Raw genomic sequence first — 22,346 nt, 5'->3', positions numbered from 1 at the left:
TTGGATGCCTTGGTTGACCCTAGAGTTAAGTCATGCCTTTTTAAAGAGAGCAGAGATCCTGTTAGGCCGTGGAGACCATAGAAATAGTCAATGATCATTGATTATACACTGCTCAAAAAAATAAAGGGAACACTTAAACAACACAATGTAACTCCAAGTCAATCACACTTCTGTGAAATCAAACTGTCCACTTAGGAAGCAACACTGATTGACAATAAATTTCACATGCTGTTGTGCAAATGGAATAGACAACAGGTGGAAATTATAGGCAATTAGCAAGACACCCCCAATGAAGGAGTGGTTCTGCAGGTGGGGACCACAGACCACTTCTCAGTTCCTATGCTTCCTGGCTGATGTTTTGGTCACTTTTGAATGCTGGCGGTGCTTTCACTCTAGTGGTAGCATGAGACGGAGTCTACAACCCACACAATTGGCTCAGGTAGTGCAGCTCATCCAGGATGGCACTTCAATGCGAGCTGTGGCAAGAAGGTTTTCTGTGTCTGTTAGCGTAGTGTCCAGAGCATGGAGGCGCTACCAGGAGACAGGCCAGTACATCAGGAGATGTGGAGGAGGCCGTAGGAGGGCAACAACCCAGCAGCAGGACCGCTACCTCCGCCTTTGTGCAAGGAGGAGCAGGAGAAGCACTGCTAGAGCCTTGCAAAATGACCTCCAGCAGGCCACAAATGTGCATGTGTCTGCAAGGAAAGACTCTCGACCATTAATTTAAGTCAGGCGCCAGGGGGACTGCATGTAGAGTGAGATTACAATGGTGGGTTGGCCCTGGGTTCCTCCTAATGCAAGACAATGCTAGACCTCATGTGGCTGGAGTGTGTCAGCAGTTCCTGCAAGAGGAAGGCATTGATGCTATGGACTGGCCCGCCCATTCCCCAGACCTGAATCCAATTGAGCACATCTGGGACATCATGTCTCACTCCATCCACCAACGCCACGTTGCACCACAGACTGTCCAGGAGTTGGCGGATGCTTTAGTCCAGGTCTGGGAGGAGATCCCTCAGGAGACCATCCACCACCTCATCAGGAGCATGCCCAGGCGTTGTAGGGAGGTCATACAGGCACGTGGAGGCCACACACACTACTGAGCCTCATTTTGACTTGTTTTAAGGACATTACATCAAAGTTGGATCAGCCTGTAGTGTGGTTTTCCACTTTAATTTTGAGTGTGACTCCAAATCCAGACCTCCATGGGTTGATAAATTGTATTTCCATTGATTATTTTTGTGTGATTTTGTTGTCAGCACATTCAACTATGTAAAGAAAAAAGTATTTAGTAAGATTGTTTCTTTCATTCAGATCTAGGATGTGTTGTGTAAGTGTTCCCTTTATTTTTTTGAGCAGTATATTTATATGATGGAGACAGAGCTATATGTATGATGTGGCTTGGCATGAAGAATCCCAAGACTAAACCCTTTTTTTTTTGCCTTGCCTTGTAAGCGGCTAATAATGGATATGAATCCAAACTGGTCGAACATACTGTGCATTTGGAAAGTATTCAAACGCCTTGACTTTTTCCACATTTAAATGTCTAAAAACCTGTTTTTGCTTTGTCATTATGGGGTATTGAGTGTAGATTGATGAGGGGAATTTAAAAAAAAAATCCATTTTAGAATAAGGCTGAAACCTAACAAAATGTGGAAAAAGTCAAAAAGGGTCTGAATACTTTCCGAATGCACTGTACAATTGCCCAGCTCAGATTGGGTATTTATTACATGAATCACAATCCACAAGCTTCATTTTGAACCTTCGCTCTGGGGTAAAATATAACCTTTGAGCAAATTTAAAATGAAATGATTTTGGTGTCATTACCATACTCCTGTCTTGTGTTCAGTGACCAATGTTGGAGTGATGAGTGACATTACCTGAGACCTGCCTAGTCTGAAGCTTAGCAGTCCAACACAGTCTTGTGGCACGTAGGAGAGTTCAAACCCAGTCGGTGACAGTTGTAAAGCACAGACGTCACTGGTACCCTGTGTCGTTAACCCTCAGCACAGTCCACACACACACACACACACACACACACACACACACACACACACACACACACACACACACACACCACTCTGCCGTGACCTCATTTAAGTTCTATTCTCCCCTGGACAGATTGGACTGGCTGACCCCGGCCCCTCTAAGTGCTTTTAAATCCCAGGGGGTCAGGGTGAGTGACAGAAGCGGGTAATATGTGTTATTAATGTCTTATTACTATGTTATAAGTGTGTTAATACGGTGTAATAACTGCCAGGGAACACACACAGACAGACAGAGCAAAGCCAGGGCTGAGGAAACTGAAATCCCACCAAAGCCCTTCGTTTAGAAGCACACAGAGAGAGAGAGAGAGAGAGAGAGAGAGAGAGATATGTGATTTTTTATTTACACAGTGCAGGCTGTCTGGCCCTGCCTGGAGGCCTGAGAGATGGACTGGCCCTCTGATCAATAATCTATTAGTGAAGAGACATGCCTCTGAAGGCCCCAGACAGACTCACACACACCTATATACACACTGTATGTCTGTGTGAGTACAATTGTGTCTGTGCATGCCTGTGTTTGTTCGTGTCCACGTTTTATGTTTGTGCATATGTTGACAGCAATTGTGTATGCATGTGTATGCATGCAGCGTGTGGTGCGTTTGTGTTCTTGCATGTCTCTATGTACTGTGTGTGTGTGTGTGGCTAGGTACTGCTCTGTTTCAGCTGTCGTGGGCAGCCTAGCTGTTTGGTGAAGGAGACCAGTTGGCTAGGTACTGCTCTGTTTCAGCTGTCGTGGGCAGCCTAGCTGTTTGGAGAAAGAGACCAGTTGGCTAGGTACCGCTCTGTTTCAGCTGTCGTGGGCAGCCTAGCTGTTTGGAGGAGACCAGTTGGCTAGGTAGCGCTCTGTTTCAGCTGTCGTGGGCAGCCTAGCTGTTTGGAGAAGGAGACCAGTTGGCTAGGTACTGCTCTGTTTCAGCTGTCGTGGGCAGCCTGGCTGTTTGGAGAAGGAGACCAGTTGGCTAGGTACTGCTCTGTTTCAGCTGTCGTGGGCAGCCTGGCTGTTTGGAGAAGGAGACCAGTTGGCTAGGTACTGCTCTGTTTCAGCTGTCGTGGGCAGCCTGGCTGTTTGGAGAAGGAGACCAGTTGGCTAGGTACCGCTCTGTTTCAGCTGTCGTGGGCAGCCTGGCTGTTTGGAGAAGGAGACCAGTTGGCTAGGTACCGCTCTGTTTCAGCTGTCGTGGGCAGCCTGGCTGTTTGGAGAAGGAGACCAGTTGGCTAGGTACCGCTCTGTTTCAGCTGTCGTGGGCAGCCTGGCTGTTTGGAGAAGGAGACCAGTTGGCTAGGTACCGCTCTGTTTCAGCTGTCGTGGGCAGCCTGGCTGTTTGGAGAAGGAGACCAGTTGGCTAGGTACCGCTCTGTTTCAGCTGTCGTGGGCAGCCTGGCTGTTTGGAGAAGGAGACCAGTTGGCTAGGTACCGCTCTGTTTCAGCTGTCGTGGGCAGCCTGGCTGTTTGGAGAAGGAGACCAGTTGGCTAGGTACCGCTCTGTTTCAGCTGTCGTGGGCAGCCTGGCTGTTTGGAGAAGGAGACCAGTTGGCTAGGTACCGCTCTGTTTCAGCTGTCGTGGGCAGCCTGGCTGTTTGGAGAAGGAGACCAGTTGGCTAGGTACCGCTCTGTTTCAGCTGTCGTGGGCAGCCTGGCTGTTTGGAGAAGGAGACCAGTTGGCTAGGTACCGCTCTGTTTCAGCTGTCGTGGGCAGCCTGGCTGTTTGGAGAAGGAGACCAGTTGGCTAGGTACCGCTCTGTTTCAGCTGTCGTGGGCAGCCTGGCTGTTTGGAGAAGGAGACCAGTTGGCTAGGTACCGCTCTGTTTCAGCTGTCGTGGGCAGCCTGGCTGTTTGGAGAAGGAGACCAGTTGGCTAGGTACCGCTCTGTTTCAGCTGTCGTGGGCAGCCTGGCTGTTTGGAGAAGGAGACCAGTTGGCTAGGTACCGCTCTGTTTCAGCTGTCGTGGGCAGCCTGGCTGTTTGGAGAAGGAGACCAGTTGGCTAGGTACCGCTCTGTTTCAGCTGTCGTGGGCAGCCTGGCTGTTTGGAGAAGGAGACCAGTTGGCTAGGTACCGCTCTGTTTCAGCTGTCGTGGGCAGCCTGGCTGTTTGGAGAAGGAGACCAGTTGGCTAGGTACCGCTCTGTTTCAGCTGTCGTGGGCAGCCTGGCTGTTTGGAGAAGGAGACCAGTTGGCTAGGTACCGCTCTGTTTCAGCTGTCGTGGGCAGCCTGGCTGTTTGGAGAAGGAGACCAGTTGGCTAGGTACCGCTCTGTTTCAGCTGTCGTGGGCAGCCTGGCTGTTTGGAGAAGGAGACCAGTTGGCTAGGTACCGCTCTGTTTCAGCTGTCGTGGGCAGCCTGGCTGTTTGGAGAAGGAGACCAGTTGGCTAGGTACCGCTCTGTTTCAGCTGTCGTGGGCAGCCTGGCTGTTTGGAGAAGGAGACCAGTTGGCTAGGTACCGCTCTGTTTCAGCTGTCGTGGGCAGCCTGGCTGTTTGGAGAAGGAGACCAGTTGGCTAGGTACCGCTCTGTTTCAGCTGTCGTGGGCAGCCTGGCTGTTTGGAGAAGGAGACCAGTTGGCTAGGTACCGCTCTGTTTCAGCTGTCGTGGGCAGCCTGGCTGTTTGGAGAAGGAGACCAGTTGGCTAGGTACCGCTCTGTTTCAGCTGTCGTGGGCAGCCTGGCTGTTTGGAGAAGGAGACCAGTTGGCTAGGTACCGCTCTGTTTCAGCTGTCGTGGGCAGCCTGGCTGTTTGGAGAAGGAGACCAGTTGGCTAGGTACCGCTCTGTTTCAGCTGTCGTGGGCAGCCTAGCTGTTTGGAGAAGGAGACCAGTTGGCTAGGTACCGCTCTGTTTCAGCTGTCGTGGGCAGCCTGGCTGTTTGGAGAAGGAGACCAGTTGGCTAGGTACCGCTCTGTTTCAGCTGTCGTGGGCAGCCTAGCTGTTTGGAGAAGGAGACCAGTTGGCTAGGTACCGCTCTGTTTCAGCTGTCGTGGGCAGCCTGGCTGTTTGGAGAAGGAGACCAGTTGGCTAGGTACCGCTCTGTTTCAGCTGTCGTGGGCAGCCTGGCTGTTTGGAGAAGGAGACCAGTTGGCTAGGTACCGCTCTGTTTCAGCTGTCGTGGGCAGCCTGGCTGTTTGGAGAAGGAGGTGCTTTTTTTTCTTGGTAACTTTGATTGGTGGATTCAAATAAAGTATTTAAAATGTGTGTGTGTGTGTGTGTGTGTGTGTGTGTGTGTGTGTGTGTGACAGCACGGTGATTGAGTAGCAGCAGGAGTGAAGGGGATAATGGAGGTGATAGAAGGAGTATCAGAGGTGGGCGCTATGCGTCACATGGTCTCGTCTCAAAGGATGTTGGGATACGCAGGGTGCAAACAAGGTGGACTACAGAAGAGAGCAGAGGTCTCACTGTGTGTGCACTGCATGAGAGTGTGTGTGTGGGGGGGTGGTTCTGTGTGTCTGTATGTGTGTGTGTGTGTGTGTGTGTGTGTGTGTGTGTGTGTGTGTGTGTGTGTGTGTGTGTGTGTGTGTGTGTGTGTGTGTGTGTGTGTGTGTGTGTGTGTGTGTGTGTGTGTGTGTGTGTGTGTGTGTTTACATTGCATGAGAATGTTCTGTCTCCCGTTTGTGTCCACATTCATACAAACAGGTTTGGATTGTCTGTCTTTCCTCCAGTGATGATAACGATTTTGCATTGTTGAAGGACGTCTCTAGAATGTGACGACTTGTACAGAATGTGATGTGCTAAAACGTTGGGGACAGCTGGTGGAGTGTTGTAGCCTAGCAGGTAGAGCATTGGGCCACTAACCAAAAGGTCGCTGGTTTGAATACCCGAGCTGACAAGGTGAAAAACCAATCAATGTTCCCTTGAGCAAGGCACTTAACGCTAATCGACGTCCTACTATGGCCGACCCTGTAAAACAACACATTTCATTGGACCTATCCAGAGTTTATGTGACAATAGAACATTATTTAGGTAAAATAGTTTGTGTGATCCATTAATAGACATGGATCAGATCTATATATACTGCTATATGTCATGGTGTTGTATGTCCATTGTGTACCGGTAGGGTTGATGCTAGAGGCTCTTAGTTACAGTAAAAGTTGAAATATTTAGTTGGCTTTTGTCAAGTACAAAGCTGTCTCATACTGCATATTGTCTTCTACCGTATGTAGCTATTAGAAGCTCTTGAAGTGTTGTGGCTGAAGACCGGCTGATGAGGAGCTTGGCTACTAGAGTTCTGGAGTTCTCTGTGCGTTCTGTTTGCTTGGTGAAAGGCACGCGCTGTCGGAGACGCGCAGGCACGAACACATGGACGCACACACGCAGTGAGAATCCCAGAAGCACAGCACAGTCAGTGGTAGGAACAAGAGTAGCTGTATTTTCCCTCCTGCAACCCGAGTCCTGGTTAGGCAGAGTAGAACAGTCAAACTGTGTAGTACTCAGGTAGAGCTGCAGAGAATGGTGATGACTATACTCACTGTTTCTGCTCCCTAAACAAATGTTCTCCAGGTTGAACCTCAGCGTTGCGTCTTCTTCTCCAGGGCCAGATTTATTTGCTGCTTGGCGGGCCCGGGGGGGGGGGTAAGGCAGATAAGATAGTCTGCTGGGGAAAAGACAAATGGTGCCCTGAGGCACACTGTTATGCCTCATGTCCACCAGATGCATCAAACTCTTTGCGTTCCGGGGGAAGTCATTAGTTGTCAGTGGAGCAGTCAGCAACGCTACGTTCTGTGAACCGCATGCGTTCAGTATTATCAACTCGTGCGCGTTGCTTTACCGTGAGGTGGTACAAACAGAAGTACACACACACAGACGCTTTTAGCGAGTTGAAAAGCGAACGTCAATTACGGAAAATGGCGGCTATACATCCTGGAAAACAAAACACATATCATCTGGTGGACATCAGGCGTGACACCGATGCCAATCCGGCTCATCCATCCTCTATATCAATCAATCAATCAAATGCATTTATAAAGCCCTTTTTACATCAGCTGATATCTCAAAGTGCTGTACAGGAAACCCAGTCTAAAACCCCAAACAGCAAGCAATGCAGATGTAGATGCACGAATATTACTGTTGATGTGCTACGCCCCTGAGGAATCCATTATTTCACACACTGAATCATTTTGGTTTTGTCAATTTTGTCTTGAGACTCACTAAAACCCACCTGGCACTCGTTTCGGAAAGCGGACGTAATCGAAGCGGGAAACACTATTGCTGCACCTGCCAATGGAATAATGTCACGCGTGTCGGAAAGGGGAGCGGAGAGTTGAAAATAATGTCCAGAATGCCTAAGCAACACCACATTGATGAACACCATTGCTTGTTAACCCCTCTGGTAATGCGTTATGAGGGCCACCGAAAGCGTTGCACTTTTTCTTTATTTTCTTCTCATTCGGTTGCCTGCTAAATTCACACACTTCAGAGGGCTAAATTCAGACAGCGGGGTCTTCAGAGAGTCCTGTGGAGGGATATCGTATTTATCCTCCACCAGCTGCATTGCTATTCACAGCTATGCGCAGCAGCAAAGCTGAAAGACCGATAAAACCCTACCAATCCAACCCTGCACTCTTCCGCTTATTACCCAACTAATTCAATTCAGCTTTCTGACGTGCGTCCGCCTATACAAACGATCAAAGTGAAGGGAATCTATTGACTGGCTAATTAATCTTAGTACAGTGGGACTTGAAGAGCCAACCCAGGCTTAGACTACAGAGGCTTCTGGGTAATTGCCGAAATACAAACACTTTCAATATAAGATGCAACCGACATCAGAAAACCTTTAAATGACAGAATTGAAGGCGGAAGAGATTGAATAATTGGAAGGGCTATTTCTTTGAAAGAGGGATAATAAGGTTACACTGATGTCTGTTTACCAGCTGAAAGTTAATATATGTTTGTTAATCAGTATTTGGGCTCTGAGGCTTCCCTGAAATCCACAGAGAATTACATGTAATTATTTAGGATATGCTCTTTTCCGCAGTGACTTCAAATCACACACAATTGAACGTAGGCTACAGTGGCTGAGCCTTGGGGAGATGAGTCCATGGAAGGATTCAGGGCCAAATGTTTTCACGCTGAGCAAAGTCCTATCAATTGAAACTGTGTGGAGAACAATACTAAATCCCATCATACGCGCCATTGCAAATAATTAATTCCAAGAGCGGGGTATTCACCAATTAGGTGAGGCGAAATGATTTGGTGAATGTTACCGCCGAGCCGGTCCACGGCATTCTAAAATTAGAGCCAAGCAGGTGTGATTTATTAAAGTTTTGGCCTGCCGTCATAAACAGGAGAAAACAATGAAAGTGGGGATAATGAATCGCAGGTGGCAGACTGGGGGAAAAAAATCTATCTGTCTCTCTCTCTCTCACTCTCTCTTGCTCTCTCTCAATTGGATCAGCAACTCTCTCCCAATTTAACAGAATATTCTCATTTGAATTCACGCCCGAACAGCGGCATATTAATTTGGGGAAATCAACAGAAAAATTGGGTCACCTGCAGTTTATTCATTCCCCTACGTTTTTCATTATAGAGAGAGAGAGCTAGAGAGAGAGACCTGCTTCTAAGAATGAATGTAATAAATTCAGTCTGGGCATCCGTGGGTAGTCTTTTATTTGTATTTCTTTCCTGAGGAATATTTCTGTCTGTAATAAAGCCATTTTGTGGAGAAAAACTCATTCTGATTGGCTGAGCCTGGCTCCCCAGTGCCCTCCCAGGCCAACCAATGGCTGCACCCCTTCCCAGTCATGTGAAATCCATAGATTAGAGCCTAATGCATTTATTTCAATTGACTGATTTGCTTATATGAACTGTAACCCAGTAAAATCTTTGACATTTTTGCATGTTATTTTTGCTCAGTATAGAAATGGGTTTTATGTGGAACCATTTTGGTTCAGTGAAGAAGAAGTATGTAAAGATGAGTACTGGTCACCTTGGTGTTCCAGGCCTACTACACTGCAGATGTTGCATTGCATCAGCCAATGGTTGCGTGCCACCTCCTCGACTGTGCAATCGGGCATCAGATTTCTTTATCATATGATGTGGTTAGCTGATATGTTAAACACCCATCCAGACGTTGTGAGATCTGGCGTGCATCTGCAATGTAGTCAGCCTGGAACTGGTCTAGTCTTGGATTAGGGGTCTTTGGCCAATCAATGACCTTTCCTCGTCTCTGGGTAGAAATCTACCTGACAGTGTGTTATGGCCCACACCTCTACACACATGCGGGTGTAAAAAAACACTGTCCGGGCACTTTGCATTTCGACCTTGACTTGGAATCAGCAAGTAGGGGCGAGGTGAGAGTTTTTCCTCTGTAATTTGAGACTACCGTGACGACGGCGGCCCAAAGCATAGACAGTTATTTGAATGAATTATCCTAAGTTATGGCGACGCGGCAGAACGGTGCTAGTGAACTCCACCCTGCGGTGTGTGATTGAGACTATGACTATGGGTGACAAGCTGCTCTAAATAAACCCTGTTTGACTCTTACCACAACCCCCTTCTTTTGTTTTCAAGATTCAAATGATGATGTCATGTTTTGCACCGTGCCAGTTTCAAAGTCTCTTGTTTCAGTGTTTTTCATAGCTAGGACCAGGAGTTTTACCTGACTACATGTATAGCTTGTAACGAGGGGTCAGTAGTTTTACCTGGTCAGGTCACATGGTCCAGGGAAAAGTCCAATAGTTAGCACTTCTACAAAAGCTCTTTCTACGTTTCCTCTTGACCTTGGGAGGTGACTTCATCACAAAGTGCCATATTTCATGTACGTACTGTATGTGGGGTGTATAGGGAGGGTGGAGAAAGGAGGAACTAACTGGAACAAAGGAGAGCGCCCCGGGAGAGAGGTATCGGCACCTGGCACACTTCTAAAGAGCCAGCACTTCAGACATCTAAATCCCTTCAACTGAGCCCCAGTGTCTAACTGTATGTGTGTGTGTGTGTGTGTGTGTGTGTGTGTGTGTGTGTGTGTGTGTGTGTGTGTGTGTGTGTGTGTGTGTGTGTGTGTGTGTGTGCGTGTGCGTGCGTTTCTAATGGTGTTTGTGCTCTTCACCAATCAAATGAACTCTGACCTGCAGTCAAGCTCGCTAAGCCAGTCTCAGGCCACAACCACGGGTCCTCACCGCTGACCTCTCGTCTTTTAGGGCAATATTTAGCTGGCTTAATATAAGCCTGTGACTTTTCAGAGGATCCTCACTACTGACTTTGCAACTTTTAGAATGGTCTATGCTATCAGGGATTCTTGGGACGTCCCAACTCTGACGTTACCCCATTGACGTTGACATTTGAAATGGTTATGGTAAGGGTTAAGGTCAGGGTTAAAGTAAAGGTTAAGATTAGGTAAGGGTTATGGTTAGGGTAAGGGTAGGGGTTAAGGCTAGGGTTTAGGGCATAGATGTCTCCAAGGTCTTCACGGCTGACTTTGCGACTTTTTAGGGCCCTTTTTAGTTGGCTTAATATAAACGTGTGACTTCACGGAGTGGCTGAGACATTTGCATTTGAACGAAAGGGAAGATTCTGAAAATCATTTGACGGTCAAGGTGGAGTGTATTGACAGCCTGTGTGCTGCAGCAATTGAATTACTGATCATATCAGGACCATTCAATAGAGTTTAGATGACTCATTGGTGTAAACACGTGGGTTTACTTAGTGACTGCCGGGGTTTTCCTTGGTGTTGTACCTTTGTATAGGGATTCTCTAAAATTGCTTGCGGCAATGGCCATGTGAGTGATTCATGTTAATGAATCCCTCAATGGCGCCATTCCTGAGGAAATTATATCAACATTTATGGCAACCCAATCTTAGTCGCTACTGCTCCATTTTACATCTGAAGATGTATTCATACTCATCGCTGAAGGTCACGAAAAACATATTCCATTTCAATCCTCATTTCAACGGACTTTTGACTTTAAGCTTTCTACTAAGTGTTCATAGCGTTCTGCTGTTGTGTGCATTATTCACTCTCTGTCCAAAGCCTAAATGCTCTAGGAATGAGTGAGTCACAATCACCGCATGTTGTACTCAGATGGAATGGGGAGGGATGAACTTATTTATAGAGGACTGTTGCAGGGCAACATCAGTTCAGAGAACTGTTGGAACATGTGGCTCTTCAAACACAATGGACTTCAATGGAACTCAGTGAGGATGTGTACTCTGCACTTACATCAGGCATGGTGGTTGTTTTAGAAATATCACAGAGACAGACAGACAGACAGACAGACAGACAGACAGACAGACAGACAGACAGACAGACAGACAGACAGACAGACAGACAGACAGACAGACAGACAGACAGACAGACAGACAGACAGACAGACAGACGCTGTTATTGTCAGATACACCAGATAGATAACAGTGAAATGTGTTGTTTTACAGGGTCATCCATAGTGGTGCAACGCCCCTGGAGCATATTAGGGTTAAGTGCCTTGCTCAAGGGCACATCAATATATTTTCATCACCTTTCTGGCTTGGATATTTTAACCTTGCGGTTACTGGCCCAACACACTAGGCTCCCTGCCACCCTACACAGAGAGAGAGAGAAGGGGGTGGAAGGGGAAGAGAGGTTTTCTGTATGGTTTGGCATGTAAAGTGCCTGTTAGGGGTTTATTAAGCAGCAACATGAGTGACTGACTCGTCCTTGACCCCGAACAGTGCCTGTACATTTATTGTGCAGATTATCCATTGTCGCTGTAGCCATTTGCTCTAGCGATGGGGTCTACCGTGGAAAGTTATTTGCTGACTCTCTCTCTCTCTCTCTCTCTCTCTCTCTCTCTCATCTCTCTCTCTCTCTCTCTCTCTCATTCTCTCTCTCTCTCATTCTCTTTCTCTCTCTCTAGGACAATCCTCTGATCCTGCAGTCAGACAGGAATGTGACAGTGAACGCGAGAAACAACCTTGGTCAGCTAACAGGACAGCTCACTGTGGGTGAGTCAGCCTCCGTCGCCACCAGCTGGCCACACGCACCCCCCCCCCCCCCCACACACACACACACACAGATTACCTGGACTCTTGAACAAAAGTAGCCCATCTTGGGCAGGGCCTCAGAATCCCCCAGGCTGAGGGGAACCCGACCAAGCAACCAAGCACATGATGGGGCTTCCGTTAACTATCCCCGCCCCCTTGGCCACACCACATGGTGCCTCACTGACTGACTGACTTGCTGGCACCAACACATCATTCTGGGGGAGTTCTGCATTGTTCCGGAAGTCCAGAACAGAATTCCCTCCTCTCCTCCTGTCAGAGATTCCAGAAGGATTCTGAAGGGTTTCTGAAGGAGCTCTGAGTCAGCATGTTGACAACATTCACACACTTTCTAGTCAGGAGGAAAGGGGCGTGCGTTTTACTGGACTGCTGCCCCCTTGGATATGGCCATGATTGATTGGGAGATTTTGTCCTGGAATGGAATGGAAACTCTGGTATCTGGAAGGGACTAGTGGGACCCACAAGGAGAGAGAGAGAGACTCAACTTTCTTAGATGGCTGTCATTGTACTTATCAGCTTAGTGGCCACTGGTCCAAGGAGATAAGGGTACCTGGTGAGACCAGTATGACCCTGTCCCTTAGTGTGGTACTCAGGCAACCTTAGTGTGTTAGTCTCTCTCTCTCTTTCTAATACTCGTCTCTTCCTCCATTCCCTCTGACTCCTCCCCCTCCCTCTTTCCCCCTCTCTATCGCTCTCTCCTTTCCTCTCTATCTCTTCCTGTTCTCCGTCTGTGAACTGGCTAGCAGTGATAACATTCATCTTCCAAGTTCTACTCGGCATTCCTGATCGTCCCATCCAGACGTTTCCTCTCTCTCTCTTTCTCTCTTTCTCTAATTTACTTTCTCTGTATCTCTCTCTCTCTCTCTCTCTCTCTCTAATTTACTCTCTCTCTGTCTGTCTGTCTGTGTGTCTGTCTCTCTCTCTCTGTCTGTCTGTCTCTCTCTCTCTCTCTCTCTTTAATTTACTCTGTCTGTCTGTCTGTCTGTCTGTCTGTCTGTCTGTCTGTCTGTCTGTCTGTCTGTCTGTCTGTCTGTCTGTCTGTCTGTCTGTCTGTCTGTCTGTCTGTCTGTCTGTCTGTCTGTCTGTCTGTCTGTCTGTCTGTATTTTGAAGTTCCTCTGTCCATAAGCTCAGATAAATGATATTTCAGTCAATTATGAGGCACACTTTGAAATCACGGCTGACGTGCTCTGATCGTAAGGTCCTTGGAGGAGACACACACAGTTCACCTTGGTGCTATTAGGGCATTGGAACTCCAGCCAACGACACACACGCACATGCATTCGCACACAGACAAACACATACATGTGCAAACACACACACACACACACACACACACACACACACACACACACACACACACACACACACACACACACACACACACACACACACACACACACACACACACACACACACACACACCTTATTCCCCTGCCTCAGCCAGTTGCTAAGGGCACAAAGGAACAGACATGGCCATCACTGAGCCTTGAGCGCTGCACTCTGTTTTATCGTCCCTCTTTTCCTCCCTCCCTCCTTCCTTCCTCTCATGTCCTGTCACCTCGTTAATTTGAGTGAGGACCTGTCACGGCCCATATCCGAATCAGGGCTCGTAAAAATGAAAAGTGAACTTGGCCCACTGAAAGTAGGCTTTTGGCCCCCCTCTCTGACACCAAAATGCTATTGTCCTCCTCTCCATGTAGAAATTGCCTTTAACCACAGATCTAGGATCAGCTAAGCCTCTCAAAATCCTTAACAATCAGAAGTGAAGAAAAACTAAAAACTGTCCTTGGATCAGTCTACAGCAGCAATCTCCTAGTCCTGTGTCCTCCTTCCCCCCTCGGAGAGAGAATAACATCATGAGAGTATTTTCTGGATGTGGGGCCCAGCTGCTCGGAGGACAGCGAGGGCGAACGGGAACGCCTGTTGTCTTTTTGTTGTTGTTGGGGTGTGTCATTGACTTTTCATTTGTATAAGTGCATTCTGGGTAATAAAAGGCTTTCTCACTTTGCGAGAAGATTTCATTATGACCGTGGCAGGAGACAGGCGACCAAAACTGGCGATGAGGGCCAAAATGCATTTTTGGGAAAGACAGCGCATAAGGGCGTGTGTGACTGTGAGTGTGTGACAACAACGTCACAGGGATCACTCTCACCCGCCACGCTGCCAATTTTAGAAGTGACTTTCACCGTCCATCCGAACACTCTATCCAAAACAATCCTTTTATACGCTTTCCTCTCCTTTTCTCTTTCCTAGAAGAAATGGACTTCAAACCTTAAGCTGGCAAACTCCCCTATGACTTCGTAATGAGCTTCTAAACTTCGGGCTTCATTTATGCCCCGTTATCTTCTCCTGCTCAGTAATTATTTTCTCTTTTATCTCGGAGGAATCGTTCCACAAATGTTTTTGTCCAGCTGCTGTATCGTGTGGAATGGATTAAGGCAAGGGTTAGAGTGGGAGATGTTCTGTGATTACCACACAATAGTTTGGGGTAAAGAGATAGAATGAGGCACTCTAATTGGATCCCCGCTCTGTCACCCATTCTTAGTGTCCAATAGGAACAGGTGTTGAAAGCTCTACTTCCTTGTTATTTTGGTATTTGCTCTTACTTGCTATTAAGCAATTTGGTATGTACTCAAAGTCTAACTTGCCCTTGAGTCATTCTGGGTAAGAGGCAGCTGCAGTGACAGGAATATGAATTATACATTTGATCATGTCTGCTGTGCCTGTACGGGGCATGGGGCCGTCTTTCCCTGTAGCTACTACCGACAGTTTGCAACTGTTCTTTACAGGTGGCCTATAAAAGGTGATGAACTAGCATTGCATATGCTTTGTGACGCGAGATCATTCTCAATGAGAACATATTTGCTATAGGTATATTGGGACATATGTTAGAATAGAATCTGTCCCTTTTTATGAAGGAAATACTTATTTTGCTTTGTTCCCATCAATGTCATGCCGGTTATTGATGTGTGTGTACAGATGACACAGCAGGCCTCTGTGTTTACAGATAGCTATGAATAGTGTGTGATTAAATCAACCTTTAGCATTGTTTCTTCTTTGCCTCCTTCGTCTCCCTGACTAAAAAGATTCTCCTGAACTTTTTCACTTTTTCCTTTTTTCTCCCGTGCTCTTTATTAATGAGTGTAATCAAATTTAGATACATCATTTGTGTATGTTTGTCCATAAATCATGTGTAGTTTTTCTAACCTGGGGTAAAAGTTGCTGTGCGCTGCAGTTTTCTGACTCCTTCACTCCACGGCTCTTTAGTTTTTCAAAAAGCACCTTCAAAGAGTCAAAAGGTCTTCTTCCAGGAGACTCCGCTCTCTGACTGATTTCAGCACTTCAAAAAGAGACCAGCGATGACCTCGTTGTTTCGCAGAGTTGCATCACCTTCTTCAGTGTTTACTTTTGAAAGTCCAAATTAATTCAGCGTTTTTCAGCCCTCGTTCAAAGTTAAAGGGGCCGTGCCGTGACTTACCCGTGACCAACTAACTCGACGAGTTCCAAACTTTTTACTTCAGACTTTATATTTTGACGGGCCAAAATGACTCCAGAATTTGTGGTCTCTTCCCCCGTTCCCTCTTCTTTGTATTTGACAAGTCAAAATGGCACCAAACAGGGATTGCCCCTTCCCTCTTCGTGGTTCTCACCAAACCCTCCAAACTGCCCGCGTTCCAGACTGACTAAAAAGCAGTCATCTGCTGTCTCACGACGCCTGGGTGTTGAACATATTCACTAACCACAGTATATCCTATAGCAATGTGATGCCTGACAGTCATTGACGTGGCACTCAACCTTTGGTTGATGCAATGTCACATCTGCAATGTCGTCGGCCAGGAACCCTATCTCTGATTTAACAAGTGACATTTCCTGCGTGTTCAATATCACCACAGAGGATCATCCTTCATCCTTCTCTAATCACAGGAAAATCTGTATCAATGAATGATCTCGAGCAGCTCGTTTATAACGCCCTGTTGTCATTAATCTTCTGAGGAGCAAAAGTTTCAGACGACAGTCCAGACCCAATATCTCCTCGGTGTGGGCTGCTGCTGTCAATGTGGATTTAACTACTTCTTATCACCGGTTGTGGCTAAGTGGCGATGTCCTTGTCTTCTCCAAAGTGTTCCAAAGTGTTCTAACAAGCCATCCCGTGAAGTGTTGTGAGTGTAAACTCTGCTCTGGAGGGTTTTCTTTGACGTCCAGCAGCCATTTTCCCCTCTTATTTTACATTTACAGTTATTATGGTCATTTAGTAGACACTTATCCAGAGTGACATTCATTTTAAGGTGGCTTGGTGAGACAACCACTTATCACGGTCTTACGCCACATACCGCTGATGTTTAAATTCATCCGTTTTGACGTTTTTTGACGGTGAGGACATACGGAGCTGTCAGGGAGTCAGTCAGAGTCAGTTAGCACTGCTTTTGCCTTTCCGACGACGTTTAAAAATGTAAGAGAGCATTCTAAAAATGTACCTCACTAAAGTCGACATTTTTCTTAAACTGAAGTCATGTACCTCAGAGCCAAAGAAAAAAATGTGCCTAGATCACGGGCATGAAAACATGGAATGTTCATCAAGTATTATTAATAGTGGCTTAACGCCTGGATCTAGAATGCCATTATCTTTCTTGCGTGGTGTTGTTGCTCTGCTTGTGTGAATAGGAGTAATTCCCCTGTGGTTGTATCTGGGGGACTGGAGTTGTGGATGATCTTTGGAGCGTATCTCCTGTAAGTGGAAGTCTATGGGATCTGAAGGAAGGTTGAGGTTGTTGATGATCTTTGGAGCGTATCTCCTGTAAGTGGAAGTCTATGATTTCTGAAAGACGGTTGAGGTTGTTGATGATCTTTGGAGCGTATCTCCTGTAAGTGGAAGTCTATGGGATCTGAAGGACGGTTGAGGTTGTTGATGCCAGGCGCTATTGATGCTGAGCGCTGTTGTCGCCATGTTGCAAATGTAATCAGAGTCAAACAGTAATTTGGAAATTCAGTGAGAGGTTGAGCAGAATCGAACAGAACGGCGCCCTGGCCGGTGGTGGGGGGGGTGAATGCTTCCTGCTGTGACTCGATGCCTTGGTCACTGCCGCATTTACACGTTTTTTAAAGCATCTAGTGATTTATTCACAACCGTGGCGCCTAAGTGTGTCGCCGGACCCCCGAGAGCAACGCCCGCCACCCCACATCCGTCACGCCAGCATCCTCTTCCTTAACGCACCCCCCTATGCCTGCAATTCCCCTTCTCTCCCAGAGCAAGAGAGAGGGAGACAGAGCAATGGAGTGACATCAGCAGGAGAGAGAGTTTAATTTGAATACCGCACTGTTGTTTTGATGTAGTCTGCGGCGATGCCACGGCTATTTATTTCTGGTTCTCAGTTTGTCACCCCAATCTCTCTCTCTCTCTCTCTCTCTCTCTCTCTCTTTCTCTTTACATCCTTTATTTTCCTCCCATCCCTTTTGCTTTTCTGTGTCTGCTTGTATCATATCCGTACCATCGCCAGCAGGCAGAGCAGGAACAGGAGAGGAGCCAGGCACAGCATATGAATAAGGGCCCCTGAGAAACCCATCATAGTAAGATTCGGTCAAGTGGGGATTAATCAAATGAGCACATAAATTAACACTTTTCTTAATGAGGACTCCTGCTGTTATCGGCATCCATCGGAATTAGATTGGCTTTATCTGAGGGAGTGGGGTACTATTAATCTCCAACCGTCATCATTATTCCAAGTTTTTTCTTTTAATCAGATGGGGCTCGTAGAAAAACAAGTTGTCAAACTCTGCAAACCACTTATAGGAGTCTACATGAGGAGGATCTGAATTGCATACATGATGGATTTTTTTGAACGGCACCAGAAGAAAGAAAGAAATAGAAACCACGTTTCATCGCTGGGCAGATTGATGCCCAACTGTTTGATTTTTCAAGATCAATTTCAAGAGACTACAGTATAATTGCCCCAATACTAATTGTTATCAGAAATGTATCTCCGCTGGGTAACAGCCCACAGTGTCTTTATTGCAAACAATTTCAAATCCTTTCATCCTCATTGGAACAATTATTTTCATTAGTACGAATCAATGAAGACGGAACAGAAAAAAAGTGCCATTTAAACAACAGAAAAACGAGCCTCGGAATCCAGAAACACACATTAAAAAGAGAACCTGAGAAGTAAACAAACAACAACAAAAGAAGCACTGAAAAACCAGCCAGCACAGCAGGATAGCTTTAACTGTCCCATGTGTTTAAGGGCCAGAGAGGGAGCGGCCATTTTCTTTACCTTATCAGGTGGAAGGTAATCCCAGATTGATCACCAGTAATAAAGTCTTATTATGACTGACATGGCACTCTGGGATGCTAAATGACAGATGGAATGGCTGAAGAGCACAGCTCCGAGCAGCTAGCAGTAGACCTGCTGGAAACCTCCAATAGATACAGGCTTTTACCTCAGCTCAGCAAGACTTAAGGCCAAATGAAAAGAGAGGAGGAAGAGTGGATTGGATTGGAATGGAGGGAGGGAGGCAGGGAGGGATGAAGAGGCAACAAACAAATAATGCCCTCTCCTATCAGTCCCTGAAGGTCGGAAAGATGTGCAGGAGGTGATAGCTAATAGCTATGCATTTTTTTACCTTTGACATGGCTATGTAAGACAAGCAATGGTTTTTAGTTGTAGACCAAGGCTTTTCTGCCTCAAGTCTTCAATGGAACAGGGACACAAGGTCAGGTTTCCTTATTGTGTGCTGTACAGTACTGCCACATGGTTAGAGTTACAGAGGCTGCAGGTCTAGCACGATAGGTTGTTTTACATTACCATCCATGTTTCAATAAAAATGTCTCCATTCACAACCAGCCATTCAAAAACAAGGCTTTTCAAATAAATATTGTTCAGTATAAAGGCAACATTTAACCACAAGCTGTTAGGTCAAGTACTTCAGTGTAAGAACCTGTTTGTACCAAGTAGTACACTATGTTGAGCACCAGTGCTCAAGGATCAAAGGTTAAAAGTTGCCTTCCCAGCTTTCAGCTCGCTCTTTTATTTACAGACTGGCTTACTTTCTCCGCTTTCTCTCTCTCTCTCCCTACCTCTCTCTCTCCCTCTATCTCTCCCTCTTTCTCCCTCTCTCTCATGCTCTCTCTCTCTTTCTCCGCTTTCTCTCTCTCCCTTTCTCTCTCTCTCTACCTCTCTTTATCTTCCCCTCTCTCTCTCTCTGTCTCTCACCATCTTTCATGCTCTCTATCTCTCTCTCTCAATTCAATTGGCTTTTTATTAGCATGGGAAACATATGTTTACATTGCTAAAGCAAGGGAAATAGATAAAAAACTAAAGATAAATAAACAGTCACAAATGAACAGTAAACATTACACTCACAAGTTTCAAAGGAAGAGACACATTTCAAATGTCATATTATGGCTATGTACTGTGTTATAATGATGTGCAAATAGTTAGAACTCTCTCTCTCAACTGTCCTTATTCTCTCTTCAAAAACCATTGCATCTCTGCCCTCAGGTAAACACCTGCAATAGAGGTGAGTTGTGATATGTGATGGTTTGCAATGTGTTTGTGTTTTGTATGACATTGACCCAACAAAGGGGATTTTTCATTCTAATTCTCTTTCTCTCCCGCTCTCTCCAGGCTCGGAGATGGTGGAGGCCCAGTGTCAGAGGTTCGAGGTGAGGAGTCCCGACGGGGAGCGGGTGCTCTTCTCCGCTGACGAGAAGGAGATCAGCATCGGCACTGAGAAACTGAGGGTGACAGGTAACGCATATACGCATGCATGCAGGCACACACACACACACACACACACACACACACACACACACACACACACACACACACACACACACACACACACACACACACACACACACGGAGGGCAGCAGGTAGCCTCTAGGGCGACAGGTAGCCTAGCGATTAGAATGTTTGGCCAGTAACCGTAAAGTCACTGGTTTGAATCCCCGAGCTGACAAGGTGATCAATCTGTTGATGTCCCCTTGAGCGAGGCACTTTACCTTAATTGCTCACTGTTGAGGGAGACCCTGGCTGGGACCTCACTCGGAGGGGGAGTTGGGATATCCAAAAAAACACATTTCAAATTCACACATAAGTACTACTACAGACTTGTACATGTTTGAACTAGGACAAATATAAGCACCCCCCAAATGATTGTAATTAAAGACCCAGTGCAGTCCTGTGTTTTATATATATGTTGTACATTAGTTAATAGACCAATAAGAGAGTTCCAGACCTATCTGCCAATAACAGCTCGTTTTCAGTTTTCCCCTCCCCACTTAGACCACTCCCAGACAGTCCTAGCTAAATTCTTGCTTTTCCAATTGCTCTTTGCAAAGAACCAATTTTTTTATTTTTTATTTTTGACTTTTTTAATTCAATCGTTACCCACAAATCATTTATATATAGAGTAGGCTGCCTATGCATAAACGGAGAACCAAGTAGTAGTTATCTTTTCAAGGAAATTTACAATGCCTGTAAATCATTATTGATAACGGAAAGAAGTGCAGGGCGCTCAACCAACGTGAGTCGAGGTGCAATCCAAACCTTCGATCATCGTAAGCTACTGTACCACGGTGAGCGAGCATTGAGCCTTTTCATTACCCATTTATTTGTCTCTGCCTGCAAATCATCCTCCCAAAGGATAAGCTAGATCATATATGCAAAACGTAGCTCAAGAGAAAGTCTCCTCTCTCATCATTCCTGCTGCTTCAAGTTCAGTAGCCATACGCGCGAGATCAGGTACGCGTGTGGTCTCAATTAAATAGAGTAGGCTATAGTCTATACATGGACGGAGAAACACGTGGCCGTTATCTTTCCAAGGAAATGTACTTCCTTAATAGGATTAGGTTATAGATTACTAAATTTGGTTATAAATAAATATTGATCGCCCATATTTGTCTCGGTCGGAAAATCGTCCCACTCCTAAAAGGTAGGCTATAAAATGTAGCTCAAGAGAAAGTGCAAGTCTCTCCGAATCTGCTCTCTTCAAACTACTTCTAGACTATTTGCTGATGTAGCAGAGCAATACCGATAGCCTAATATAATGGGCCATGCGAGAATCTCTGGTAATTTAACCTATTTCTTCGGTTATTTTTGAGCATTTTTAATATTGCCTATAGGGAGCAAAATCGTTGAGTCCATGCCTGGCATGTGAGCTGTGTCACATACGCTTAAAATAATCTTGCGGACTGAGGTTGGGTTTGAAGCAGTTGTAGGTACAGTTAGTTATATGTTAAATGCGGGTCAGTTGGGTGGCTTTACCCAGTCTAAAAGGCTCCATTCACAGATCAGTGCTCCTATAGCAACCAGATAGATTGTGATGGTGCTAAGGGCCTGTGTGCAGTAAAGCACAGCGACTGCTAGTGAGTGGGTTGAGCAGAACTCAGACAGTTGTTGTGTGTGGCCTACATGCAGACATCAGTTTAGAGAGAGAGAGAGAGAGAGAGAGAGAGAAGAAAAAGGAAAGAGAGAGAGAGGGAAAAAAGGAAAGAGAGAGAGAAAATGGGAGAGAGAGGGAGAAGTAGAGAGAGAGAAGGAAAGATCAAGAGAGAAAAATCACATGCCTAGCTCTGTTTGCTTTCCTGGCGCGGTGGTCTCTCTCGGTAAACGAGGCGGCGGGGAGGTCAAGTGGAAGCAGTCGGGGGTTGCGGGCGAACAGACACCCCTCCTCCATCCTCCTCCTTTTTCCCCTCTGTAATTGGAAAGATCTGTCCATTACAAAGCCAGGAAAGAAAGAAAGGGAGGGGAAATGAGAGTGAGAGATGGAGGGAGGGAGGTAAAGTGGCGGAGGTCTGCAAGGTGATGGATGTTGTCTTTCGTCGCTCACGTCCGGAGAATGAAAGCATGGAGGAAGGAGGGAGGGTTGGAGGAAGGTGGGAGGGATGGAGGGAAGATGGACAGAGGAGGCCAGTGAACAGGAGGTAATAGGGGTTAGGCATGAGCAGACGAAAGACACTCGACGTGGGGGAAGGCTGCGGATGGAAATGGTCAGAGTCTCGACTCGACTAGCACTGCCTGACCACTGGGGAAAACTGATGTTTCTGTATGTGCTCCATGCTAGAACATCTCTCATTCTATCTCTGTTTAGTGTGGGGAGATATGATGTCATTGCCATGTCTTCTAACATGGGCTACTGGGTCCCGTGTGGCTCTGTTGGTAGAGCATGGTGTTTGCAACGCCAGGGTTGTGGGTTCAATTCCCACGGGGGACCAGTACGGGGGAAAAAAAATGTATGAAATGTATGCATTCACTACTGTAAGTCGCTCTGGATAAGAGCGTCTGCCAAATGTAAATGTACTTAGACTGATGTTATTTTTGGATACATGTTTCTATTCTATTTTCTA

General features: G+C 46.4%; 1 protein-coding gene across 1 annotated transcript in view; it reads left to right on the top strand.

Annotated features, from left to right (window-relative positions):
- Positions 1 to 22,346, top strand: part of LOC106602171 (zeta-sarcoglycan) — a 361,636-nt gene that overhangs the window by 285,718 nt on the left and 53,572 nt on the right. The window contains exons 4-5 of the mRNA XM_045722923.1: positions 11,856 to 11,943; positions 19,624 to 19,746. Of these exons, the coding sequence (XP_045578879.1) occupies positions 11,856 to 11,943; positions 19,624 to 19,746 (211 nt within the window). The remainder of the gene's footprint in view (positions 1 to 11,855; positions 11,944 to 19,623; positions 19,747 to 22,346) is intronic.

The sequence above is a fragment of the Salmo salar genome, chromosome ssa08 (genome assembly GCF_905237065.1).
Source record: "Salmo salar chromosome ssa08, Ssal_v3.1, whole genome shotgun sequence".
Taxonomy (NCBI): Eukaryota; Metazoa; Chordata; class Actinopteri; order Salmoniformes; family Salmonidae; genus Salmo; species Salmo salar.
Note: the sequence above shows the minus strand (reverse complement) of the source record. Positions and strands in the feature narration are given on the sequence as shown.